The sequence below is a fragment of the Mastomys coucha genome, unplaced genomic scaffold (assembly GCF_008632895.1).
Source record: "Mastomys coucha isolate ucsf_1 unplaced genomic scaffold, UCSF_Mcou_1 pScaffold16, whole genome shotgun sequence".
NCBI lineage: Eukaryota > Metazoa > Chordata > Mammalia > Rodentia > Muridae > Mastomys > Mastomys coucha.
Genome location: NW_022196898.1, coordinates 36,844,900 through 36,861,075, shown reverse-complemented (window position 1 = coordinate 36,861,075; position 16,176 = coordinate 36,844,900). Strand labels below are relative to the sequence as shown.

The window sequence follows — 16,176 nt, the reverse complement described above, 5'->3', positions numbered from 1 at the left end:
GGTAATTAAGTCTTTGATGGAGCCCCGGACCCAGTTGTCCACACCATTGATAGGGTGACAGTCAATGAGGAAAAATGCTGTCCTCCCTCATTACTCCAGGGCCACCTCTCCCGCTTTATGTCTCTGGGGCTGGGGCTGATGGTGAAGAGCCTTGAAGGGAATCAGAGGTTGGTAGAGAGAGCTCAGCGTCTAGACCAGGAGCTTCTGCAGGCTCTGGACAAAATGGAGAAGAGGCAGCCAAAGGTAAGCTGCCCTCTTTGCAGCATGCACTAGAGGAGGAGGGTGCTTGGCTGGAACTGTATATTAAGACTCATTTTCTACTTCCAATTTTCTATTTATTTTTGCTGGGTTTTTTTTTTTGTTTGTTTGTTTTTTTGTTTTTTTTGTTGTTCCTTCCCCAAAGTATCCACACAGCTCAAAGGCACTTTCTAATTTTTGTAATTTCAATACCAATATGTTCTCATAGTAAACTATGATATGGCCAGATGAGTAATACTATTTGCTATGCTAGAGATGAAGCCCATCACCACTGAGCTATATCCTTAACCCACAGTCATGTGTAGACTCATTACCTACAAAGAAACAGGAAGATCTGGGGTACAGGTTAGTGGCAGGGCACTGAAGTCCTGGGTGCCATCCTTAGCACCACCAAAAAAAAAAAAAAGGGAAACTGAGTTATGGTGGTACGTGCCTATAATTCCACTACTGGGGAGGTATTAACAGGATCCCTGCAGATTTGCCGCCTTCATCAACATTGAGCTCCAGGTCAGAAAGTGCTGCAAAGACCTTGTCTCACACTCTATGCTACCCAAAAGAAGAAAAATGGCATGAGAAATGAAAAGGTGTACAGTCTGTAACAAAGATCTTATCCCCTGTTCAGAGTCTCTTGTGCCCAGCTTCTCACCCATATAACTCAGACCCACTTTGCATCTGCCTTTGTTTTTCCTCTCCCCATAGATGGCGCAAAGAGGCCCTCGCCACCGGCCCCACCACGTGGTTCAGTGGGTCAGCCCCACAAGTCTGTGTGAGGAGCTTCTGCTTCCTCTGGAAATACCAGGCCAGAGTAGTGCACGTCTGCTACTTACAGGCCTTCATGCTTGTGGGGATCTTAGTGTTGCCTTGCTGAGACACTTCTGCTGCTGTCCTGAAGTGGTGGCCCTGGCTTCAGTGGGCTGCTGCTACATGAAACTCAGTGACCCGGGCAGCTACCCACTGAGTCAGTGGATAGCTGAGCTGCCTGGCCATGAACTACCCTACAGGCTCCGGGAGGGTGCCTGCCATGCTCTGGAGGACTATGCGGAGAGATTACAGAAAGCAGGGCCTGACTTGCAAACACACTGCTTCCGTGCAGCACTGGAGACGGTCATCCGACAAGCCTGCCCTGAGCTTCGGAGGCCTGGTGTGCAAGGAATCCCCAGGGTTCACGAACTCAAGATTGAAGAGTGAGGTCTGGGGATGCTCCCCACCCATCTCCACTTGTTACCCTAGCCAGAGGGTACTGTGTACCAGAGGAATGGGCACGTATTTTGAGGGCAGACTGGGCTACATAAGTGAGACTGTCTCAAAAACAGAAAACAGGCAGACCTAGTAGCTCATGCCTTTAATCCTAGCACCTGAGAGTCAGAGATCAGCCTGGATTACAAGATGAATCCATGACTACATAGAGATACTCTATCTTAAAACACTCAGACCAGCTGGGTGGTGGTGGCATATGCCTTTAATCCCAGCACTTGGGAGGCAGAAACTAGCAGATTTCTGAGTTCGAGGCCAGCCTGATCTACAGAGTGAGTTCCTGGAAGCCAGGGCTACACAGAGAAACCCTGTCTCGAAAAACAAAACAAAACACACAAACCAGAAATGTTAAGAGTAGGTACTATGGTCTGTCTGGGGAGGCTGAGCTAGGAAGATAGTTGTACTCAGTGTGGGGCAAGCCTGGGCAAAAATGACTATTGAGGCAAGTCAAAGTAGGAATCAGCTTCTAGACAAAAATGTAAGTGGAAGGTGGAAGTTTCTAGAACTAACTGATTTATGGCTGATTCTGCAGATATGTGCAACAAGGGTTAGAGCGAGTAGGTCTGGACCCCCAGCTGCCTTTGGATCTGGCTGCCCTCCAGGCCCACCAGGCCCAAGAGAACCGTGTGGTGGCCTTCTTCAGCTTGGCCCTCCTGCTGGCCCCACTGGTAGAGACATTGATTCTGCTGGATCGGATGCTCTATCTTCAGGAGCAAGGTGAGGTTATGAGGTTTTGGGGTTCTCTTGAATCCTCGGAATCTGTTAGGCATGGCCACCACCTGATGGGTGAGGCATTTGTTCATAAATGTATATTCTTGGCAGCACCTCCTGAGACTGCATTTGGTTTTAAAATATGTGTATATATACCCCATGCTTTTGGATGTCCTGTCCCTTAGAACTGGTGCAGCACATAGAGCCACCTGAAGTGGGTATTAGGAACCAAACTTGAGGATGCTTAAAGAGCAGGCTTTTTTTTTTTTAAGCCATCTTTTTAAAAAAAAATTATTTATTTATATGTATATGAGCACACTCTAACTGTACAGATGGTTGTGAGCCTTCATGTGGTTGTTTGGAATTGAATTTAGGACCTCAGCTTGCTCTAGTTGGCTCTGCTCGCTCCGGCTCAAAGATTTATTATTATAAATAAGTACACTATTGCTGTCTTCAGATGCACCAGAAGAGGGCGTCAGATCTCATTATGGGTAGTTGTGAGCCACCATATGGTTGCTGGGATTTGAACTCAGGACCTTCAGAAGAGCAGTTAGTGCTCTTACTCACTGAATCATCTCACCAGCCAGAGCATGCGTTCTTAACCCCCGAGCCCTTGTTGGCACCACTGAGGTGGATTTTAAGCAAGCATCCTAGGTATTAAGAAAGCACATGGACTGCCTCTCAAGCTTGTGGTTCTGAAGTCTTCCCACTTTGGAATAAGAAACTTAAAGGCCAGGGCTATACAGAGAAACCCTGTCTCAAACAAAAAAAACAAAAAACAAAAAAACTGTTACAGGACAGGCGGAGAGAGCCTGGGCCAGACTCCTGATTCCTTTATAATTAGCCCTCATGTTCTTTATCCTAGGTTTCTATGCTGAGCTCTTGCCCATCTTCAGCCCTGAACTCTCTCCCAGAAATCTGGTTCTGGTGGCCACCAAGACGCCCCTGGGTCAGGCCTTCTCCACTCTTGAGACTGAAGACAGCTGACAGTCTGAAACTACCAGTAACAATATGGCTAGATACCATAATTTGTCACCATTTAGAGTGCCCTGCATCTTGCTGGGATTCTGGTTCTTTGCAGACTTCAGATTTGTATCCTTTCTTTCCCTTCACATAATTATTAAAACTCTTAAAACTTGCCGGGCGGTGCTGGCACATGCCTTTAGTCCCAGCACTTGGGAGGCAGACACAGGTGGATTTCTGAGTTCGAGGCCAGCCTGGTCTACAAAGTGAGCTCCATGACAGCCAGGGCTATACAGAGAAACCCTGTCTCAAAAACCAAAAAAACTCTTAAAACTCCTGTTTCTGTAATTGGGGAAAAGAGCAGAGGGCCTTCTTGCTTCCCTCCATCCCCAAACATGCAGGACCTGTCTCTAGGAAGGTGAGCACCTACCCAGTCTGTCCTGACAAGAAGGCGCACCATGCCTGAGCTCCCCAAAATGCAAGCACCTGGGAAAGGCAGAGGGGTGGTGTGGATGGCAGCTGCACTCAAGGCTTTTTATTGGTGTTTTAGAAAGAAGGGCCTCCACCCTCAGAGGTGAAGACTGGACAGGCAAAAGCAGCACTCCAAGGCTCAATACCAATAAATTTTCTTGAATCTTCGAGTCTCCTGGATCCCCATGGCCTCCATCACTTCCTCTTCTAATGTCTTTAGCCGGGGCACGTACGTTCTTTCCAGAGCATCTTGCACTGATGTGTCCTTGGGGCCATCTGTTGAGTCCAAAGAAGAGTTTGCCAGGTCTCTACTCCTTGGAGTATTGGGCCTTACATGTCCGAGGCAAGTGCCCTCCCACCAATGTACATGCCTAGCCCCAGCAACTTTGCTTTTCCTCTCAAACTCACATCCTACCTTCTTCCTGCCCATCTTCAACTTACCAGTCCATGTTTCAGGGACAATGCCATCTGCTCTAGGAAATTCAGGTTTGGGGATAATTCTTCCAGATCTTGTAGAGACTCGAACACGTTCTCCTGCTTCAGTAAATCTCCACTCGATCTCTGTGGGTTTCCTGGTGGGTAGGGGAAAAAAAAGATGAATCTAGCATGGAGCCTGTGTCCCCCTCCAACCTTGAGTGCAGCTGCCATCCACACCACCCCTCTGCCTTTCCCAGGTGCTTGCATTTTGGGGAGCTCAGTGAAGGCAGTGGTTGAGAACCTCTGGGTTACCACCTTTGTTTTTTGTCTGTATCAGGGTTACTGACAGGACTGTGTACCAGAAACAGAGCCCTGAGTTCCAGCATATCCAACACTATATTCTCATGTGATAAGTAGGTACGCCCAGCACCTGTGTGAACTCATGAGTTAGAGGCCCCTGTGCTTGCCTGTCCACAGGATCCACTAGCTTAACCTGGTGATGTAGCAAGGGGGCTTCACTCGGGATCATAGTCCCTCGGTGATCCTTGGTTCTGCCAATGTAACGGTAATGCTGTCCAAGAGAAGAAAGCAGATCAGAAAACAAGTGTGATGGGGATTTGCTCACTATTGTTTGCATGTACAGCCCAAGCCCAGTTGTATATAGCCTGCCCCTCAGCCAGTTTCCTGTCTCCCCATGCTGCTCTTAAGGAAAATGGGACAGCTGAGGAAGACTTCTCAAGACTCACCGTGTTCAGTCCCTCCAGGACAACCCAGTTTCGCTGCCGAATGACTTGGACTACTTTGCCCTGCTTCCCAGCATCCTTGCCTTCTAAGATTTCCACCTGTAGGAAGATGCAAGGACAAGAGCAGGAAGTTGTTGCCCACTAGCCTTCCTGTCCCTCTGTTTTGAGGTCCTTACCATGTCTCCACAGAATAGGTGCCAGTCTTCATCAGAGATGGGCTCTACCAATACTGGACGCCGCCTGCTCCATGGAGGATTCTTTCTTTTGTCTGATATGGAACCTGGACGGCTCATTCCATAGCGGTAGTGGGGTGGGAGAGTGGCTTTGGATGCCAGGGCCAGCAGGGCCGAAAGCCGCATAGCTAGATTCAAGAAATCTCACCTGGGAAAGACACAAACTTTCTTTGCCAGCTGAGTAAAGAAAAACAGAATAAAGATTTCAACAAGGAAGGAACTTCTGCTTTTTGAAACAGGATCTCACTATACATCTTTGGCTGACCTAGAACTCACTGGGTAGACAAGGCTGACCTTGAACTCTGAAAATCCATCTCCTTCTGTCTCCTTCTCTAGTGCCAGGACTAAAGGTGTATAGCACATCAGCCATTATTAAAGCACTGACTCTTGCATAGAAGACTTCATCTCACTGACACTCCTGACAGGCTATCTTTACAAATGAGAAAACAAAGAGGGAATGTGGCTTTCATCATTGGGGACATCAGTACTCAACTCCCCATGTATCTGACTTCTAAGTAAAGAAATTCATGAGACCAGGGTCTATGCTATCAAGCTTCTTGGATTGCTATCTCAGGAGAGCTTGGCGCTGAAGATACTTAAGAAAGTTATTGCATGAGTACATGGACATTAGAGCAGGAGGAAAACAAGTCACCGAAGAAAGCAGTAGGACAGCCTGAAGGCAAGCAGTCATAAAACAGGCGGACAGTGGCAGCAGGGGTAAACACAGCTTACAGTGGGCCTGGCGAGATGGCTCAGCAGGTAAATGCACTGGCTGCTCTTAGAAGGTCTTGAATTAAAATCTCAGCAACCACATGGTGGCTCACAACCAGCTGTAATGAGATCAGACAACCTCTTCTGGTGCTGTCTGAAGACAGCTCAGCTACAGTGTACTTATAATACTAAATAAATCTTTGGGCCTGAGTGAGCAGGGCTGACCAGAGCAGAGGTCCAAAATTCAATTCCCAACAACCACATGAAGGCTCACAACCATCTGTATAGCTGCAGTGTACTCATATATACATGAAATAAATCTTTTTAAAAAGAGAGCTGGAGAGATAGCTCAATGGTTAAGGACTGTTCCAAAGGTCCTGAGTTCAAATCCCAGCAACCACATGGTGGCTCACAACCATCTGTAATGGGATCTGATGCCCTCTTCTGGAGTGTCTGAAGACAGCTACAGTGTACTTACATATAATAAATAAATAACTACTAAAAAAAAAAAAGAGAGAGACTGGCCTCTCAGATTCTCTGACCTCTTTCTCCCCATTTTCCCTCCAAGTATTTCTGACCCCCCCCTCTTCTCTGTCTGTCCTTCCTTGTCCCCTCTTTCTCCGTCTCTACTTCCTTCTCAACTCCCTTCCCATGCCCCCAAATAAACTCTGTTCTATACTAGACCGGCCCTATGGCTGATACTTTGGTGGGGAGGGATGCCTCAGCATGGAGCGGGCTCGCTGAGGTACCGCCTTCCACCACACCTTACCGCGCTCTTCAAAACATCTCCTTGGTCTTTATAAAAACATTACCAGTCTAAGCTACAACTAGAGACCTATCTGAATGAAAACAACAAAGTAAAAAGGCTCAATGTAGAATGCTAGCCTAGCATGCAGTAAACTTCCTAAACCGTTGCTTCTGGAGTGGTACAATGCTAAATAGCATTTCACAGGAGCCTAACAACAGCTATGAAAAGTTGCCCATAATCTCGGCACTTTTTTTGTAATCTGTGTGTGTGTGGTACTGGTGATCAAACTTGGGGATTCACTTATGACAGGCAAGCATTTTGTATAAGTGAACTACTCCTTTTTTATACATTTCAGGATAGGAGATGGGGGCAAAGTCCAGTGTTACCACGATGCTAGAGAAACACGGGGACTATTTCTATCTAGATCAAATTCATGACTACTAAAGCACTACTACCTGACAAGTCGAAAACTGAGAACACAGGAAGGGATGCAAATATCAAAGATCCACAAGATCTTGCTCCTAGTTCATGCAGCATCACCAGTGGGGAAGGGGGTGCGGGGAAGTGTATCTTGCTTGCTTGTTTTAAAAACTCCTTTAGGTCCCGGACACGCCCCTCCCCCTCCATCTTTCCCTTTGGTTCCCTACACAACCTAGATGCTAGCTAGTGTCACTTCCGTGGTAGGGCTGGCTTTCTTCTCAGTACAAGTCCTCAGGTCTCTGCCTCAAGCAACTCCCCTGTCAGACTCACCCAGATCTGCGGATAGCTCCAACCTCCTAGTAAAGAGAAACCCAAGCCCCAGTTTAAGACTAGGAAAAGAAGTCCCTTCTTTTATCCACCTTCCGACGTTCCGGGTCGCTGAGTAGCCTCACCTTCCCACAACTTTCTTTCCACGTGGTTTCTCTACGCCGGTAGTCCCCACCCACCGGATTTCTGGGAGATGTAGTCTACTTGCGGAAAGGCGGGCTCAAAACAAAACAAAACCGAAGCGAGCCTTCCAGCGTCTGGGAATTCTAGACCGTCGCTACAAAGTGAGCAGGAAACAAAATTTAGCCAACGGTAGGAAAGCCAGACTGGGAGAGGCATGTCGGGAATTGAAGGCGAAAGATAGGCTAATTTGCTGCGTAAATTCGTACGTGCTCTTCGTGGAGGCCTCTGGGAGTTGTAGTTCACAGAGAACGTGGCTCCATTTTCTTGGCAGTTATGGCTTCTTATTCAAAGCAAAGGGTATCCATTTCCAGATGAAATCACAACCTTTATGTCCTAGCTCTTCTCTGCTTGAGGGACCAGGGCGCGGCATATAAAAAAACTGCCCCGCCTTTGCAGAGAAAAGAATTTAGGTCCTTCCAATATTAGATTAGCAATCACTCTTGTGTGAAATGTACCGGGAGATTTCAACCCTGTCCACTACCCACCTTTCCTCTCACCATCCGTGGACTGGCAGGCATCCCTAGTAAAATTTAGCAGAGACCAGATCTCTCTTATCAGCTCGCTATTTGACTCCACTCACCTTCCTGCTCTGATTGGATTGTTTCCTTTCATTTCTGAGTCTGCTGATGACTAAAGAATTTTGAAGCAGCTTTCCCCTATAATCTGTTTAGTTTGTAATGTTAGAAACTTCTTTAGTGGGCAAACTAATCAGTGACTTGAAGAGCCAAAAGAAATTACCTTTGTTCTTAGGATGTATATGACTAGGAAAATATTCCCGAAGCATCAGATATGTGTTGTTGACCTCAAACCTCCACCTCTGAGAAAGCACCGTAACTGACTGTTCTAGGCCTTAAGGAGAAGGAAGGACCTTGCCTGGCCTATCCGTAAACCAGCAACGTAGCAAGATGAACTTAGAATAAGAGTCCTCTATCTTCTCAGCTGCTTTTGTATTCTGAGAGTGGTTCATAGCCCAGGCTCACCTCAAACTTTGTAGTTGGCTTCTGCTGTTCCTTCCCAGGTGCTAGGGCTAACCATCAAAGCTGGTTTTATACAGTGCTCCAGACTGAACCCAACCCTAGGGCTTACTGCATGCTCCTTAGTAAGCACTTATCTTAAAAGCCATACTTCTTACCTATTTATGTAGATTGGGCTGGCCTAGAGCTCAGATTCCCCACCTTCCTCCAAGGCTGGAATTGAAGGTGTGCATCGTGATGCCTGGCTAAGACCTTGTCTTTGGACTCAGAAGCTGACATGTGGCCACCAACCTAACTAGCATTCAATGGTAACCTCTCCTCCCTAAACTTTGACTTGCTTTTGAAGGTCTAAAACTTTTCTAGAACCAAACTCCTCCAACACTTTCAGAAAAGGAGGCAAAAGGACTATAAATTTGAGACCAGCCAGGCAGTGGTGGCACATGCATGCCTTTAATTCCAGCGGACTTCTGAGTTCAAGACCAGCCTGCCTGGTCTACAGAGTGAGTTCCAGGACAGCCAGGGCTACACAGAGAAACCCTGTCTCGGAAAACCAAAAAAAAAAAAAAAAAAAAAAAAAAAAAAGAGAGAGAGAGAGAAAACATAAGACACTACTTCAAAAACAAAACAAACCAATCAGTAATTGCTACAGTTGAAACCTCAGCACTTCTAAGAGTCGTTTTAAGGTTATCCTCTGCTACAGTATGTATCCTGGGCTACAAGTGAACCTGTCTTAGACAAGTCGTGTACTTTCCATGGCTATACTCCATTCCTCTTTTCTGAAGTAAAAGGGATTGAATCTCCAATCATCCCTGAAATTATATACCGTGTCATGTATACCCCAGGCTGCTCGAACGCTTGCTGCACATCAGAAGTTGACTTTAAAGGACTTTTTGATTTTTTTTTTTTTTTTTTTTTTTTTTTTTTTTTTTTTTTTGAGACAGGGTTCTCTGTATAGTCCTGGCTGAACTGGAACTCACTCTGTAGACCAGGCTGGCCTTGAACTCAGAAATCCGCCTGCCTCTGCCTCCTAAGTGCTGGGATTAAAGGTGGACATCACCACTGCCCGGCTGATTTCTTACTTTTCTGAAAAAAGTATCTTTTTGCATATGCTTGAGCACAGCCACCAGCAGCGCCACACACCTATGGAAGTTAGAAGTTATCGGCCAGGCAGTGGTGGCACACACCTTTAATCCCAGCATCTGGGAGGCACAGGCAGGTGGATTTCTGAGGACAGCCTGGTCTACAGAGTGAGTTCCAGGACAGCCAGGGCTATACAGAGAAACCCTGTCTAGGGAAAAAAAAAGTTATCTTCCAGGAATCAGGCCTCTCCTTTCACCCTCTAGAGACAGATGACACATGACCAGATGAGTCCTGTCTGCATTCCAACTTAGCCTAGTAGCTCACCCAGCTGTTTTACTCTTTTGGTCTCTGGAATAGAACTCAGATAATCTGACTTGTGTGGTAAGCATGAACTTATGATATTCCTGCTTCCATCTCCCGGTATTGGAGATTTATGCAAGTGGTTTGTGAGTGTGTGTGTATAGCTGAAGTGGGGATAAGGAGTTCAACATGGCCTTTTTGTATAGCCCACACAGGCACTGAGCTTGTGATCCTCTTGCTGCTACCACAACTGCCCTAAAATATGTTATACTATCGGCTGGAAAGAAGGCTCAACAGTCAGAGCCATTGCTGTTCTCCCAGGGCTTGGGTTTGACTGCCCAAACCCACACAAGGACTCCCAACCTCCAGTCCCAACCTCCAGTTCCAGGAGTCCTAATAGCCTCTTCTGACCTCTTCAGGTACCAGGCTTGCATGTGGTGCACATGTGTGGAAAACTCATAACACTCATAAAATATAGTTTTAAAATGTATAAAAAATGTTTTAGAACCTCCAACATGCTTACAGGGGTAGACTGGATGATGTGGGTTTTGTAGGCCTGGTGAGCGAATGGACGCTGAGGTCTCTGTCCCCAATCTGAGGAAGACATCTAGAGATTGTCTATTTCCCTTCCTTCAGTTAACCCAGACACTTGAAAAGAATTAGTCAGAATCAGGATAGTAATCAACGGCTTTATTTTCCTAGAACTCAAATTGTCTATTGTTCTCAGAGCTACACTTCCAAAGCTACAGTCAGCAATTTTTCTTCAGAGCCCAGAGGAGGGAAGGTAGTAAAAGACGAGAAGGAAGAGGGACATATGAGAAACCACTAGAAGAGGCTGGAGGACACTCTCCCTGCATCCTTAGTAGGCTACAAACTGGATGTGTGAAAACACCAGAGACCAACTCTGGAAGAACATCAAAGCCCGGGGTCCAAAGAGAAAGCCAACCCAATCAGAAGGTGAGCCTCCTGGTGCACCTCAAAAAACGGGTCAGTAGTAGGGAGAAAGGAGCAGAAGGGAGCACACAAAGGGCAGGTTAACTTTTTTTCTTTTTTTGTGGGGTTTTTTTTTTTTTTTGGTAATTTTCTTTTATTAAAAACATTTCCTAAAAAAATGGTCTTCTCCTTTATGTCTGGGTGAAATATCTGACTACAGGCTGGCCTTGAGCATTGGGAAGTGGGATGAAGGCAGCAGGGTCTCCCCAGGTTATCATCTCTGCCCTGAGATCTAGAGACATTTCCTCAATGCAAATCAGTTGATCCTTCAGCTCTCAGCTCCTTCCGGGTTAGAAAATCCAAAGTCTAGATGTTCAAGTACAATTCCTTGAACCCTGGGGTCAGGGGAAAAGTGTTCCCAAAAATCAGCAAGGATTTATGCATAGATGATAGCCTCTCTCCCACATAATGTCCCATTTCTTGAATGTAGGCAGATGGGAAAATAGGTGTGGGGGCTAGAGACAGCTCAGGCAGACAATGCCACCCATAATGAACCCACTCGTTTATATTCTTTCACCTCCACTCCTGCCCCAACCTACCCCAAAGGTCTAGAATGCCTGCAGCAGGACAGGTGTCAAGAGGTGGAAACAGCAGCCTAGACCCCAACAGAAACCCTAGGAAACAAATGTAAGGAGACACAAAGGCCTCATCTCATCCTGGGGCACAGGGCCCTGACTCAGGTCACAGGGTGTATATAGGAAGGAAGCTGGAGGTGAGGGCCAAGACACTCTCCAGGAGTGGGCTTAGAGGAGAGAATGAATGAGGGAGTAGGGTGAGTTGGGTGGGAAAGGGTTCCCAGTTTGCAGGCCATGGCCAGTTTCCCCAGTAGCACCCAGACACAGCAGCAGGAACGGGGCAGGGGCTCCTCTTGAAACATTGGTGGCTACAGGCTGCAGGGGAGGGTGGGAGGGGAGAAGGGTTAATGGTATGATCCTGGCCTGGTCTTACCCCAGCCAGTGCAGGTCTCTAGGGAGAGCCCACCCAGCCTCCAATAAGGTGGACCACTGCAGGCCATTCTCTATGTCCTCTTCTCCACCTCCTCCTCCTCTCTGTTAGTGGCTAGCCTCCCCCAGCCCACTGCCAGGGTAGCTCACTCACCTCTCATGATCTCTGACACCCTGGGCTTCAGTCTCTTCCTTGGCAGCCTCTTCCTCCCCCTCTTCTTCCTCTGGAGGAGGTCCCTGGCCAGAATCTGGCTCAGAGGGGGTGCTGTTCTTCTCCATCTCTACAGGTAGGGGCCTCTCACCCTCCAGGGAAGCTATCTCCTTGTCCTCCTCTTCATGGTCTCCTGACTCCTTGGGACGTTTAGGGGAGTCCTAGGTAGGTATCAGAGGACATGAACTGAGGCTAGAGACAGAGAACATCAATAGCTCATCTCCCTGTGCTTCCACGCCTCCTCAGGGTCTCTGGATTTATACCTCAGACCATGGGGCTGTAAGACAGAGGCCACAAACAGTACCAAAGAGCACATGCTGGCATTTACCTCCAGCATGTCCCCTGCTCTCCTCTTCAGCGCGCCCTTCTCGTTCTTCTCCTTGGCTGGCTCATCGATGACCAGTTTCCCCTCTTCGTCGCTGCTGCCCTCTGCACTGCCCTTCTTATCTCCGTCACCCTCGTGGGCTTCAGGCTCCACTTCAGGCTCGGCTGCACAGCTCTTTTTCTGAGAGGACTGTGGTGGGGACATCAGAGGCTGAGCGGTACCAGAGGCTAGCCCCTCCCAACCACCCCCTCCGACACTCACTCCTTCTTTTGCCCACCTCTCCCCCACCCCCACCCAGGTGCCCAGTCTCACAAGTGATTTGAGACCCACCTCTGTTGGATTAGCCCTGGGGTTAACCCACAGGCCGGGCAGGCAGGGCTCTGTGCAGGAGGGGGGAGGGCTGGAGCAGGAGGCAAAACCTCGGGTCAACTTCTCCCAAAGGGATCTGGGACCCGTTCCCCACGACCCCCGCTCCCCCTGCCCTCCCGCCTTGTCCTGCCCGGCTCACAAGAACCTCCTCTTGGAAGGCTGTGTCTTCTTACTAATGATGGGCCCAACAAAGGCCTGCCCCACTTACCGCCTCCATCCTTTTCTTGCCCTCAAAAGTCATTGACAATGGCCCCTAACTATAAGTCACCCCACACCCCCCAGCCCCTCTTGCAGAAGTCCTATCTCTACCACCCCAAAGGCCCTGATATTCTGAAGACTAAGCATTGCCTCCGGGCAAGGCTCCTGAAGCCTACAACACACTTGCTTTCCAGGGGGTTGAGGGGGCAACTAATTGCTCACCTGGTAACCAGAGGCCTTGACTGTAGGGTTGTTCTCGATCTCCCACAGCCCCTCGCTGAACCCTTTCCTCTTGTTGGGCTTGCCAAACTTCTCCTTGGATTCCTCATAAGGGAAGAGGTCTTTGGGGCCCAGGAATGCCCTGATAAGAGATAGGAGACTGTGCTTTCAAGCCCTAAGATGCCCCCGAGCTAAACAGACAAACATGAACAAGTGACATTCTCATCCCCTTTCACCACACTCAGGTTCCCATGTATCCCACCTGCACCCCACTGGCCCCTCACTCACGTCTCATGGGTCCCAAAAAAAAAGACTTGGTATTTGTTGGCTGTTGACTTCACTGCTGCCTCAGGCATCTCATCAATCTGGGACAATAAAGGGAGAACAAATGTGAGCTAGAGTCCCAGGCTCTTCCGTCCTAGGCTCTTCTAGGGTATCCACCTAGACATTTGTATAAAGCCAGACAGGCAGGGCGGTGGTGGTGCACGCCTTTAATCCCAGCAATTGGGAGGCAGAGGCAGGTGGATTTCCCAGCCTGGTCTACAGAGTGAGTTCCAGGACAGCCAGGGCTACACAGAGAAACCCTGTCTCAGAAAAGAAAAAAAGAAAAAAGAAAAAAAAAAAAAAGGCCAGACAGAACAGGGCTCCAGAGACTACCCAATTTGTAAATTATTTCTAGTATTACAATTTGCCCAAATTGAATTAGATAAAAAAGCCTAACAAACCCAGGACTAGTTCCCTCCCTTTTACCAGAAACTATATTACAGACCCATGCCAACATACCCAATCATGAAATGTCAATCAAAGCACTTTAACTCTTACAGTGCCTTCTCAGGATCAGGGCCCACCTCAACCCCCACCACCCCATCATGCTGCCCAGAAAGCTTCTCCTCTGACTTCATCCCCCTGGCTGTCCTGGAACTCACTCTGTAGACCAAGCTGGCCTCAAACTAGGAAATCCGCCTGCCTTTGCCTCCCAACAGGTCTGAAATCTTAACAGGCAATGTGGTGCATGCCTTTAGTTTCAGCACTTGGAGGCAGATCCCTGTTAGTTCAAGGCCAGTCTGCTATACTTAGAGAATTTCAGGACAGCCAGAACTACAAAGGGAGATCCTGTCTGAAACTCTCAAACTACCAATCCCTACCACCAATCAATAAGTAAATATGAAATCTTAAGCAATGTAAAGGCTGAGGGAGGAGGCTCACAGATTCAGCCAGCCTGGTTAACTATTTCACAGAAAAACAAATACTCATCTATGGACCCTACAAGATTGCTCCCATTAAAGTGACAAGAAGACCGAACAAAGCCCTCTTCCTTGGCTCTAAAAGACTTCTGTGAACCACTATGAAATGAAAGCCAGTAAAATCAGTCAAATAATTTTAGAGGAGACTGTGCCCTGAAAAGACATGCCTTTCCCAAGATAACATGGCACATTATAATAGGGACCAGATTTCAGGTCTAATTTCTCTCAAGGGAAAAAAAAGGGGGAGGGGGGCTATTTTTATGTGTATGGGTGTTTTCCAGCATTATTTATTTCTGTACACCTCATGAGTACATGAGGAAGCCTGAGAAAGAGGGTCTTGGATCCCCTGGGACTGGAGCTACAAATGGTTGTGAGCTACCACCTCAGTGCTGGGAAGAGAATCCCTGGTCCTCAGCAAGACCAGCCAGTACTCTTAACAACTGAGGCATCTTTTCAGTCTAGGCCTAGTTTCTTGAGACAATCCCTTGCCCAGGAGGAATCCTGCAGTAGCAAGTGCTACAGAATTCTAAGGTCAAGTTTGAAATCAAGAGAGAGCAGCTGGCCAGCCTCAAGTCCTGGAAATCCAGACCATGCCAAGCTGTTGGGGTGAGAACTACAACTCCCAACAATCCTTGCAACAGCCCCAGATGCCCGCCCTTCTCCCAGAGGCCAAGTAGCCATGTTGACTGGGGCTGCAGACCCAAGGCCTAAGAGAAAGACCAAAGCAGTGATTAGAGATAAAGGGTGCAACTGGGAGCACTGGGAAACAGGGAGGCTGAGTGAGTAAAATGAGCTAAGTGGGCAGGACTCAGAATGCCATCTTACCCCAGGCTTAGGGGTCTTTAGGATTCTGAGCCCATCCCCTTTCCCCGTGGCCTCTGGGGACTTCGGTCCAGCCCCGCCCCCTCAGAAGGCATAACTCTACTAGGCCCAGCCCAACAATCAGGAGAGGCTGGGGTGTGGGAACCTGGTGGAAAGGCAGGCAGTTCGCCCACAAACGTGATCCCCATCACTATGACAACTCAACCCCGCCCCCAGGGCCACTCAGCAACTAGGAATGTGACCACCCCTCCCCCAGGCCTTCCATCCTGGATTGGGGAGGAGGGGACACTAAACAACGCACCCCACCCCCCAGGCCCATAGTCTGGCATGCAGGTCCTGTTCTGTATTTGAAACTAAGCAAGGACAGGAAGACGGGTGGGGGCGGGGGCGGGGCATGCTCTAAGGGGTGGGGACAGGGAGGAGCAGGACAAGATACCTGGCTCTAGACTAGCTATCAGATAGCCTCTTCTCAGAGGGCGTTAGCAAAAATAAAACGAGGACTTCTAGAGCCTAAGAGAACCCAGGAGACAGTGGTTAAAAAGACTTTCTCCTGTAGGCCTCTCTGGGGTTAAAGGCCTGACACCTACGCCTGGAAGGGGGAGGGGGTGGCTCAAGCTAAAGCGTTGGAGTGCCCGTACCCAAGCCAGGTTATTACTGTACTTTTAATCTGGTGAAATGAAAAGGGAGAGGTGACTCCAAAAGAAAAGAGATGGGGGGAGGGTTAGGCTGGAGGCTCTCTCCAAGAACTCAGGCTGCAACAACTGGATATCTCAGCTTCCCATGGAGAGCAAACAAACAGAATCTAAGCCATAGGACAAGAGACCCAGGAGGCCTCTAGCTGCCCAGTCACACAAACTGAACTAATGAGACTCACCAACTCCATCTGCCCTGCCAACTTCCTTACAGGAAGGTTGGGTGAGGATTAAAGTGGTGGCCTTTAATCCCAGCACTTGGGAGGCAGAAGCAGGCGGATTTCTGAGTTCGAGGTCAGCATGGTCTACACAGTGAATTCCAGGACAGCCAGGGCTACACAGGGAAACCCTGTCTCGAAAACTAAA

The 16,176-nt window shown here is 48.3% G+C and overlaps 3 protein-coding genes across 13 annotated transcripts in view; 1 reads left to right on the top strand and 2 right to left on the bottom strand.

Moving 5' to 3' along the window:
• Rrnad1 (ribosomal RNA adenine dimethylase domain containing 1) overlaps window positions 1–3,363 on the top strand; it is a 12,552-nt gene extending 9,189 nt beyond the window's left edge. For 3 of the 4 annotated variants that reach the window (XM_031374313.1, XM_031374310.1, XM_031374312.1), the window contains exons 5-8: window positions 100–243; window positions 958–1,442; window positions 2,045–2,229; window positions 3,089–3,363. In XM_031374313.1, coding sequence (XP_031230173.1) covers window positions 100–243; window positions 958–1,442; window positions 2,045–2,229; window positions 3,089–3,210 — 936 coding nt within the window. In that variant the 3' untranslated portion in view covers window positions 3,211–3,363. The remainder of the gene's footprint in view (window positions 1–99; window positions 244–957; window positions 1,443–2,044; window positions 2,230–3,088) is intronic. The other variant, XM_031374311.1, reaches the window with a different exon arrangement.
• A 327-nt stretch (window positions 3,364–3,690) lies between these two features.
• On the bottom strand, window positions 3,691–7,607 carry Mrpl24 (mitochondrial ribosomal protein L24). Of its 7 annotated transcripts, none has more exons than XM_031374314.1 (6): window positions 7,260–7,607; window positions 4,994–5,227; window positions 4,821–4,916; window positions 4,542–4,645; window positions 4,099–4,229; window positions 3,691–3,933 (listed from the first exon to the last, which is right to left on the bottom strand). In XM_031374314.1, exons 2-6 carry the CDS (start codon window positions 5,174–5,176, stop codon window positions 3,797–3,799), a joined length of 651 nt encoding a protein of 216 aa, XP_031230174.1. In that variant the 5' UTR covers window positions 5,177–5,227; window positions 7,260–7,607; the 3' UTR covers window positions 3,691–3,796. The 7 variants fall into 7 exon arrangements, with proteins under 7 accessions (XP_031230174.1, XP_031230176.1, XP_031230175.1 ...); XM_031374316.1 differs by having other exon boundaries at window positions 7,349–7,607; XM_031374315.1 differs by having other exon boundaries at window positions 7,382–7,607.
• A 2,855-nt stretch (window positions 7,608–10,462) lies between these two features.
• Window positions 10,463–16,176, bottom strand: part of Hdgf (heparin binding growth factor) — a 9,554-nt gene continuing 3,840 nt past the window's right edge. The window contains exons 1-6 of one of the 2 annotated variants that reach the window (XM_031374308.1): window positions 15,122–15,285; window positions 13,341–13,417; window positions 13,056–13,194; window positions 12,270–12,455; window positions 11,885–12,102; window positions 10,463–11,676 (exon numbers count right to left, since the gene is read on the bottom strand). In XM_031374308.1, the coding sequence (XP_031230168.1) occupies window positions 11,670–11,676; window positions 11,885–12,102; window positions 12,270–12,455; window positions 13,056–13,194; window positions 13,341–13,408 (618 nt within the window). In that variant the 5' untranslated portion in view covers window positions 13,409–13,417; window positions 15,122–15,285 and the 3' untranslated portion in view covers window positions 10,463–11,669. Of the gene's footprint in view, window positions 11,677–11,884; window positions 12,103–12,269; window positions 12,456–13,055; window positions 13,195–13,340; window positions 13,418–15,121; window positions 15,286–16,176 lie in introns of those variants that run through there. The other variant, XM_031374306.1, reaches the window with a different exon arrangement.

Bases quoted from the DNA above. Each gene is read 5' to 3' on its own strand.
- Mrpl24 (XM_031374314.1), bottom strand. From the start codon at position 5,176: ATGCGGCTTTCGGCCCTGCTGGCCCTGGCATCCAAAGCCACTCTCCCA. The intron at 4,917-4,993 runs GTAAGGACCTCA...ATCTTCCTACAG, and splicing joins ACCTATTCTGTGGAGACATG to GTGGAAATCTTAGAAGGCAA. The intron at 4,230-4,541 runs GCAAGCACAGGG...CCTACCCACCAG, and splicing joins CTAGTGGATCCTGTGGACAG to GAAACCCACAGAGATCGAGT.